Raw genomic sequence first — 10,349 nt, forward strand, 5'->3', positions numbered from 1 at the left:
CGTCTCTACTAAAAAATACAAAAAACTAGCCGGGCGAAGTGGCGGGTGCCTGTAGTCCCAGCTACTCGGGAGGCTGAGGCAGGAGAATGGCATGAACCCGAGAGGAGGAGCTTGCAGTGAGCTGAGATCCAGCCACTGCCCTCCAGCCTGGGTGACAGAGCAAGACTCCGTCTCAAAAAAAAAAAAAAAAATATTTAGAGGAGTTTTTTTTTTAAGTAGAAAAGGGATCTACTATGTTGCCTAGGCTGATCTCAAACTCCTGGACTCAAGTGATCTTCCCACCTAAGCCTCCCAGAGTGCTAGGATTATAGGCGTGAGCCACCACACCCAGACAAGCGGAGTTATTTTATCAGATTATTTCCAAATATGACAGCCAGTTTCGATTAAGACCCTTCAAAGATCTTTGACCCAGTCAGGCGCGGTGGCTCATGTCTGTAGTCCCAGCACTTTGGGAGGCTGAGGCAGGTGGATCACGAGGTCGGGAGATCAAGACCATCCTGGCTAAAATAGTGAAACCCTGTCTCTACTAAAAATACAAAAAAAAAAAAAAAAATTCGCCGGGCATGGTGGCAGGCGCCTGTAGTCCCAGCTACTTGGGAGGCTGAGGCAGGAGAATGGCATGAACCCCAGAGACGGAGTTTGCAGTGAGCTGAGATTGTGCCACTGCACTCCAGCCTGGGCGACAGAGCCAGACTCCATCTCAAAAAATAAATAAATAAATAAATAAATAAATAAATAAATAATAAAACAATAAAATTTTAAAAATATATAAAACAATAAAATTTAAAAAAAAAATCTTTGACCCAATAATTTGACTTCCAGGGATTTGTCCTACAGGTACACTTACACACCTCAAAAATAACATATTTACAATTATTCATCACATTGTTGTTTTTTCTTTTTTTTTTGAGACGGAGTCTTGCTGTGTCACCCAGGCTGGAGTGCAATGGCGTGATCTCTGCTCACTGCAACCTCTGCCTCCTGGGTTCAAGCGATTCTCCTGCCTCAGCCTCCCAAGTAGCTGGGATTTACAGGCACGTGCCACCATGCCCAGCTAATTTTTGTATTTTTAGTAGAGACGGGGTTTCACCATGTTGGCCAGGCTGGTCTCAAACTCCTGACCTAGTGATCCGCCCACCTCCTCCTCCCAAAGTGCTGGGATTACAGGCATGAGCCACCACGCCCGGCCTTCACTATGTAGTTAGTAATAGTAAGATTAGAAACAACCTGATGTGCAACAATAGGGAACTGGTTAATTATGGTATATTCATGTAATGGAATATTATGCAGTATTAAAAAAAGAAATTGGGGTATGCTCTAAGTATTGATATGGAATTCCCTCTAAGATATAATATTAACTAAAAGAAGTATGTTATAGAACAGTGTATAGAGTATGGTAGTATTTATGTTTGTTTGTTTGTTTGTTTTTAGAGATGGAGTTTAGCTTAGCTGTATTGCTCAAGTTGGCCTTGAACTCCTGGGCTCAAGTGATCCTTCTGCCTCAGCCTCCCTAGTAGCTGGGACTACAGGTGCATGCCACCATGCCCAGCTTTATTTATTTTTATTTTTTAATTTATTTTTTATTTCAATAGGTTTTTGGGGAACAGGTGGTGTTTGGTTACATGAATAAGTTCTTTAGTGCTAGCTTTATGTTTTCATTTGTTTTTTCTTTTTTTTCTTTATCAGTTTTCTCAGGTTGAAGCACAGGTTTAAAAGGGAAAAATATATATGTGTTTGCTTATTCAGGCACAGAATATTTCTGGATGAACATTTAGTTAGAAATAGGTAAGACTGGCCAGGCATGGTGGCTCATGCCTCTAATCCCAGCACTTTGGGAGCCCAAGGTGGGCAGATCACAAGGTAAGGAGTTCGAGACCAGCCTGACCAACATGGTGAAACCCCATCTCTACTAAAAATACAAAAATTAGCTGGTGTGGTGGCGCCCGCCTGTAACCCCAGCTACTCAGGAGGCTGAGGCAGGAGAATTGCTTGAACCCAGGAGGCAGAGGTTGCAGTGAACCAAGATTACGCCACTGCACTCCAGCCTGGGCAACGGAGTGAGACTCCATCTCATGATAAATAAATAAATAGGTAAGATTGATTCATCTTCTACAGAGATGACATAGGTGCTGGGAAAAAGGGATGGGAGGGATACTTTTCACTATCTTTTGTATATTTTGAATTTTGAACCATATGGAATATATTATCTATTGAAACAATGGATTAAAAAATAAGACTCAAACAGCTTGGCATAGACTAGGCATGTGTGTGTTTGGAGTCAGGAGAAATACCAGAAGAGGGAACACCAGAAGAGTTTTCCTGCTTCTGGGTAAATCTGGTTGTCACAATGAAGCTAGGGTCTATATGGAGAGAGGAGGAGAAAAGCTATCTGAGGGATAACTCAAGAAGGAAAGTATATAGGAACACTTTGAAGGCAGGACTCAGGACTCTGTCCCTGGAAGCTGACAGAAGACAGGAAATAATGCTATACCACTGAATGTATCACAAGCCTAAAAAAACTGCATGTCCCTCAGATATGGATGGATCACCAATGTAATCTTGAGGGAAAACAAGCAAGGTGCAAGAGCAATGTATATAGTATGATACCAAAAAACCAAGGTACAGGAATAATGTGTTTAGGATACCATTTGTATAAAAAAAGTAAAGTAATATCAGCATGTATTTTATGCATAAAATATCTCTAGAAAACTATACATGATATCACTGACATCAGATTATCTCTGGGGAGCAAAATTTCCTTGGAATTTAAGAAATAATTGAACAAGTGTACAAGAGTATATAGTAACCAAATTGAAGACTGGTTATTTAAACTATGATACCTCAAACAATGGAATCTTTTAAAATTACAAAATGACAATGTCATACATATTCAATGATATTAAAAGCTGTTCATAAATGGAAAAGGTAAGTTCAAGAATATGACTATCCCATTTTTGTTAAATTACATATATACATAGGATATATATGACTATATCACAATATTAATTGGTTATCTCTAATACTGGGATCTTTATTTTCTTTTTAAATTTTTTAAGTAATAAACTTATTTATTTATTTTTGAGGCAGTGTCTCACTCTGTTGCCTAGGCTGGAGTGTGGTGGTGCAATCATGGATCACTACAGCCTCAACCTACAGGGCTCAAGTGATCATCCCACCTCAGTCTCCCAAGTAACTAGGACTACAGGCATACGCCACCATGCCTCGTTAATTTTTGTATATATTTTTTTTTTGTAGAGACAGGATTTTGCCATGTTGCCCAAGCTGGTTTCAAACTCCTGAGCTCAAGTGATCCTCTCCACCTTGGCCACCCACAGTGCTGGGATTACAGGTGTGAGCCACTGCGCCTGGCTCTAAATTTATTTTTTTAATTGACACATAATTGTACAGATGTTTATGGGATGCATAGCGATGTTTCAATACATAGAATTATAGTGATCAGTAAGGGTAATTAGTATATCCATCATCTCAAACATTTATCATTTCTTTGTGTTGGGATATTTTCCTCTTGATACTCTTACTTTTCTTTTAAAGTCATAAATACAGCCGGGCACGGTGGCTAACGCCTATAATCCCAGCACTTTGGGAGGCTCAGGCGGGTGGATTATCTGAGGTCAGGAGTTCAAGACCAGTCTGACCAACATGGTGAAACCCCGTCTCTATTAAAAATACAAACATTAGCCAGTCATGGTGGTGGGTACCCATAATCCCAGCTACTCGGGAAGCTGAGGCAGAGGTTGCAGTGAGCCGAGATTGCGCCACTGCACTCCAGTCTGGACGACAAAGAGACTCTGTCTCCAAAAAAAAAAGTCATAAATACAGCTAAATAGCTAAATATTAAACAAACAATAACCCGAATAACAGCGCATTTCCTCTTTGCTGCTCTCCTTCCTCCGCCAAACACAGGAACCCCACCCCATCATGGTGTCACACTGCCAGAGCACATCACTCTCCAGTGCTCACAACCCTTTCTGCATGGGGAGTACCAGTCCAAGGATATGACAGGGGGTTCCCTGGGCAGAAGAAACAAGGTCCCCTGAAAAGACTTCCATCACCAGACTCCCCTGGATAAGGAGGTGTGTGGCGGGGGAACTAGGGATACCTATAGTTCCCTACTCTGCAGAAGGTAGACAGATGAGGGAAGTTCAGCCTTTGCTGTATCCCACCTTATTTCTCCCATGGTGAATATCTGGGAGGAAGTTGGGGTGGAGACTAGAACAGGAGGGAGAGGGCTTATCCTTTAAATGTTCTGTGTCTCTTTGAGAAGAAGCTGATGGAAAAGTACTGTGTAATATGGATAAGCAGACACCATGACTATGAAAAAAAGAAAGAAAAGGCCGGGCATGGTGGCTCATGCCTGTAATCCCAGCACTTTGGGAGGCTGAGGTAGGCAGATCATCTGAAGTCAGGAGTTCAAGACCAGCTGGGCCAACATGGTGAAACCCTGTCTCTACTAAAACTACAAAAATTAGTGGGGTGTGGTGGCGCGTACCTGTAATCCCAGCTACTCTAGAGGCTGAGGCAGGAGAATTATTTGAACCCAGGAGGCGGAGGTTGCAGTGAGTCAAGATGGTGCCACTGCACTCCAGCCTGTGTGACAGAGTGAGACTCTGTCTCAAAAAAGAAAGAAAGAAAAGTACGGCATAATGTCATTAATAATAAATAATACCTATTGGTGTCCCTTACGACAGAGACTCGAGTAGTTGGTGAGGTAGTGTTGTGTCAGTCTGGCTACTTTACTGATAGTGTCTATGTTTCTGAGTGTCATGAAGGAGATGGCCCATTTCCTGTTCCTGCTACAGTAGAGCAATGGCTCTTTGAACAGTGTCTATGCTGGCCCTCTGGGGAGGACAAGATTTCCTGTTCAGCACCGTCTGCGTCTCGGAGAAAAAGGCTCAGCCACCAAGTGTGTCCTAGGCGGTGGGGAAGATAAAAGTTTGGCCACCTGGGCGGAAGAAGTACCCAAAGAAAGAACCTTTTAGATTCCGGAGCCTGGGCAGCATAAATAATAGCTCTGACTGGCTCTGGTTTGGGAAATCTGTGTCTTACAGACTTTTCCTCTATTACAAATATTCTCCCCATTCAACAACCAGTTTGGAAAATCCCCCCCCCCCCCATTCTGCTGTTCAGGGAGCACTACTACGCACACACCTAACACTTATGCACGTACCTGCGCACCAGTAACACACGAGCATCACACATTACCCACCGAGGACACGCAGAAACACAACACACAGACAGACCCCAGTACACTTGGACCTGAGGCAGGAGGCTGTTCCACACCCACGCATCTCCTAAAATATACACCGAGACGAGGGAAGGTGAGGACGGGCGGCGTGCGCCCGGCCCTGCACTCAGACACGTGAACCAAGTAACACTCGGGGCGCATCTGTGATCCAGGTTAACTGCGCACCTTGGACAGGCGCCATCCCCAGGACCCGCTTGCCCGAACGCACTCCCAGGCAGATTGCAGATTACCGCCCGAACGCGGCGTACCCAAAGCTCCACATCCAAAGGAAAAGGCATCCAGGGCTAGTGAGCCAGGAGAGGGGAGATGAGGGACGCTGCCTGGGGAGGGCACTCGGGAACTAGCGAGGACCACAGTGGGAGTTGGGGCAAGCCCGTCCCCTGCCCTGTCCCAGGAGCCTTACTGATCCTGGTGCTGCGGCTGGCGGCTGTGTGGTGTCTCTCTGCCCTGGGCCGCGGCCTCACTGAGGTGGTGCCGGACGCCCCCGCCAAGGAGGGGGCTCCGGCTCAGGTGACCCCAGTCTCCCCGCCGGCAGTGACTGCTGGCCTGGCTCAGCGCCTTCTGCAGAGCCTTCATGGAGCGCATGCCCCCAGCAAGCCGCTGGCTCTGCAGGTGCGCCCAGGACCTCTAGCTGTGGCTGAGAAGGAGAGGCGGAGCGGGCGAGACAAGGTGCGGGGGAGTTCTGTGAGGGAGCTCTGGGCCTGAAAGACCGAGAAGGGGGGCCCGGTGGGTGGGGCTGGGGCAGGAGGAGGGGCCTGCCCCTTTAAAGCTGGCTCCAGGGTTAGGCACACCCTCAGGACAGGGGCTAGGTGAGGAGCGTTGGGAATAAAGGAGAACCCCAGTGGGTGGAGAGAGGGCGGTGCCTGGGAGCTGGAATGGACAATGCCCAGGCCCAATCACTGAGGAAGCAAAAACATTGAGGCGGGGAAAGGGTAAGGTTGCCCAATGAGAGCAAGACGGTAGGCTCTTGCGACAGCCTGCGGGTGCTTCCACGTGGGCCCCGCGAGCGCTTCCGCGTGGACCCCGAGAGCGCGGGTGTCCGCGGATGCTGAGGGCTGGAAAGGCGAGGACAAGCTGAGGCAAAGCCGGTGGGGGCGGGAGGCGCTCTCCGGGGACACCGTGGGGCTGCGAACGATGGAGTTCTCGTTAGAGAGGAGGGTGCTGCCTCGAGAGAGGAGGCCAAGTAAGAGTGAGCCCAGTTCAGGAGGTCACTTAGAGAGCCTCGACCTCCGAAGGCCAAACCAGCGCCCAATAATCCGGCGCGTAGCGTGGCCCGCGGCCGACCTGCCGTGGTGCTGAGTGGAGAGCAGGATGGCTGCTGGGTACCGCGGGCAGAAGCAGCCGACCAGCACCTCAGGGAGGCATGAGGCGGCGGGAAGGTCGCTCTGGCGGTTAGGATGCCTGGTTCCAGTTTGTGTCCCTCTACCATTTATTTGGTGTAGGACTTGTTTTAAAATCTGGAAAGTTAAAACATTAAAATAAGGTGGCACGCAGAAAAATATTTTATAAACCGTGAAGTGCTCCCCACATTTTTCCTACTTTAATTGTTTGCCGTTGTCCTCCTCACGGACAGAAAAGAGGCGATGTACAAAAAGCATTTTGAAATCTAAGAACATTCAGGACTTTTGCCATTTGCAACTAGAATTTTCACCTTGTATCTGGGCAGCGCCTAACCCAGCATCCATATTTAGTAGGGACTCATTATGTAAATAATAGCTATTATTGAGTGCCCATGGTGTGCCAACCACTTCGTTTCTCTCCCTCTTACCAGAGGACAGACCGACCGCAGGCAGGTGAAGTTATGAATTTGTTCGAAGGGGGAGAACGAAGACTGAAATTAAGACTTTCTATACAAGGTAAAGCAACCCAGAAAGCTAGGGCACCAAAGCCAGTAAGTAGACCGAAGCATTGTTTTATTTTATTTTGGAGCGAAGGCCCAAAGTCTTCCTTTTCCATGTGCAGCCTCTTCCCAAAAATTTAAGGCACACTGAATTTATCCAAGAGGACCAAATCTCTCAAAGATGAGGTATTTGCAAGACAGATGGTATGGAGCCTTTTTCCTGGGAGGAGGTTTCTGGGAAGGTTTAAGCAAAGACATTTGGTTTTTGGACGAGGCCTGCATTACGCCATTTAGGGCTGGAGTGGGGCTGGGGAAGCTGGATCTCAGTCACCGTGGCCTGGCCTCCCCTGGTCTCCCGCAGCTGACATTCTTCCTGCCTCACAGCCTCCCAGGAAGCTGGGGACTATAGGTGGTCACCAGGCACTCAGCTTCATGGTGAAGTGAAGGTGATATTTTAGTAGAGAATGGCTTCACTGGTGAAGGATACATATTCTGGCCTCTTGATCCCTGATCCTCCTCAGTCACCCCGCCCCTCAGTGCTGGGGATTACAGGCTGGCTGGCCCGCGCCCGTGTGTGGGGGCAAAATGACACACACCTAGCTTTTTAGTTTTTGAGATCATGGTGTTGCCTGCCCAAGTTTTGAGTGCAATGATGAGAGCCCCCACCATGCAAACCTCCAGCCTCCTGGGTTCAAGACCGGCCCCCAGCCTCCCTTGGGGAGTAGCTGGAATTACAGGCATGTTCTCACCCAGCTACACATCTATGGCTCAGGAGAGGACTTTTAGAGTTTCGGGCCATGTTGGTCAGGTGGGGGCTGGTCAAACCCCTAACTCAGATGAGATCCCAATGCCTACCAGCCTCCTCCTCCTCCAGCAGCTTGCTGGAATTGATAGGGGTATAGAGCCACTGCGTGCCATTCTATATGCATGACCAACAAATGAGTTTCAGTGGTGCCCTGGAAACAAATACTGAAACCAGTATGGTGGCTCGGGGAAAAGGCAGTCTCCTTTGGGCCTTGGCGAGGGATTGAGGGGCAGCTTATTTGTATTGGAAACCATGGGAGAAGATTTGTTTTTGGCTTGTTTTTCTTCTTCAGTCATTCTCCCAGCCTGCTGGGCATCTGCCTCCCCATCCGGGAAAAAGCTTGCCCACCTTGGGACTGCAGCTTGCTGCTTTATGCTTAGCTCTTTGCCTAAGAGTGTATAAGAGTTCTTGGGGTTTTGAAATATGAGGTAAATCATGAATCTCAGTATTTTAGTTTTTCTATGGTATGCAATAGATGAATCAAAAATTTCTTTTGTTTGGCAGGAAGACATTATTTACATCTGAAGCGCTTTTACCCCTGTCTTGGAAGAGGAAAAATACCACCGGCATGAATTCTCAGTACACCTGAATTAATTTGCTTCCTTTATTCCAATTCCATTTCTCTCCTTTTTAAATTAGAAATATACTGTGAATTTCATCTTCTCTTTCCTTGTACTCCTTCCGGCCAATAGGAACTGTCAGAAAAGAAGAAGATCTATGCATGGAAATATACAGAGGTTCATTAGAGAGAACAGTCTCCAAAGCTGCACTTGACCTTGGACATGAATCCTCCTCCTGGGGCCATGGGCTTATTGCTGTCTTTGTGTGCTGAGGATGATGGAGCAAGAACTGGTGGATGATGATTGGGAGGAGTGCTGTACCAAAGTATAAGACAGCAATGAGAAGAAATGCACAAGCTTGCTAACCTTTATGTGTGGCACAGTTTGGCAGGGTCAGGTCCTCTTGCCTCATTTAATTGAAAATACTACCATCTAGAGAAGCTCAATTCCAGTGCAAACCATAGCCAATCCAGTGACAGGGGCAGCGGCAATATCGGTGGATTTTCATTAACTGAAAAGAAAGTGGTGGCCTCTTTAAGAAAGGGATTTTTAAGAATATCCACGGCTAAAGCAGAGTTTGATAGGAGAGAGAGGATTGAATGGTTATTTTTGTCTTGCAAAGGGCAACGGCTGCCGGTACGGGTGGCTCACGCCTACTCTGAAATCCTAAAGTTTGGAGGCTCTAATGATTACTGAGGTCAGGAGTTCGACCAACCATTCACATGGAAGCACTGACTCTAATATAAAGTACTAAATGGATGTGGCAATAGAAAGGCTTAAATAATCCCAGGAAGGTTTGTGGGAGGCTGAGGCAGAGGAGGAATTGGCTCTGGAAGCCGGGAGGTGTGTGTGGAGGCTATGGAGCTTGATTAAAGCCAAAAGCAGCCTGTAACTCCAGCCAGCAAGCAGAGGAAACCCACCCAAAAAGGTCAAGGGTTTTCAGCCTGGGGAACTGTGCATTGGAGGCTGAGGTTGATCATGAGGTCATCAAGAAATCTATACAATGGCTTATGCGTGAAACCCTGCCTCTAATAAAAATACAAAATTAGCTAGGCTGCAGGTGAGCGGCGCCTGTGTCACGAGGCTGGCATGAACCCAGGAGGGCGAGCTTGCAGGCGGAGCTTGAGATCCCAAGCCACTGCACACCTCCAGCCTAAAGTGATAGAGCCAGACTCTCTAAAAAGAAAAAGAAAAAGGAAAAAGCCAACCCCTCGGAGAGGGAAATGAGATGGGTTGAGATTGCTGGCTTTTGGTGATAAGAAAAGTCCTATTTGTTCGCCTTTTTGGTGATGGGGTCTCGGCCTGTCATCTAGACTGGAGGGCATGATGGATTGCCCACGGGCCACCTGTTTTGGATCCAAGCACTCCTTCTCTACCACAGCCTCTGGCAAAGGAAGTGATTACAGGTGCCCACAGCACATGCCACGCCACTTGTATTTTTAGTAGTGATGAAGTTTCTACCATACAGGCACACTGCAAACTCCTCTTGGACCTGGATCTTCACCCACTGCCCAGCCTCCTAGTGTAAAGTCCTGGGATTGGTAGGTGTGGAGCCACACACTGCACCCGGTCTGTTCCACTGTTCAATTGGGAAGTAGAGATGTTACCTGTCCAAGTAGGCATGATTGTCTAATTTTTCTACACACTCAAGGAACATACTATTGTTACAAACCTTTTCTACATGGCCTTGGGCTTCCATTTGTAAAGATAAATGTATTTTTACTAAAAGTAAAACAAGTGCTTGGGTCTTATATAATCAGTCAAACACCACCTAATTAATACATGGATGGTTGGAGAACCTCTGGACTGGAAACCCCCATGTAAAAAGTCATGGATGAATGATGCAGGTATTACATGCAACGAACCAAAGCACAACAT

General features: G+C 46.9%; 1 protein-coding gene across 3 annotated transcripts in view; it reads right to left on the minus strand.

Moving 5' to 3' along the window:
• GLS2 (glutaminase 2) overlaps nt 1–6,234 on the minus strand; it is a 19,117-nt gene extending 12,883 nt beyond the window's left edge. Inside the window, exon 1 of one of the 3 annotated variants that reach the window (XM_003906608.5) lies at nt 5,670–6,234. In XM_003906608.5, the coding sequence (XP_003906657.1) occupies nt 5,670–5,851 (182 nt within the window). In that variant the 5' untranslated portion in view covers nt 5,852–6,234. Of the gene's footprint in view, nt 1–5,431; nt 5,629–5,669 lie in introns of those variants that run through there. The other 2 variants (XM_021922516.2, XM_009180967.4) reach the window with 2 other exon arrangements.
• Between the last annotated feature and the right edge of the window lie 4,115 nt (nt 6,235–10,349).

The sequence above is a fragment of the Papio anubis genome, chromosome 9 (assembly GCF_008728515.1).
Source record: "Papio anubis isolate 15944 chromosome 9, Panubis1.0, whole genome shotgun sequence".
Lineage (NCBI taxonomy): Eukaryota > Metazoa > Chordata > Mammalia > Primates > Cercopithecidae > Papio > Papio anubis.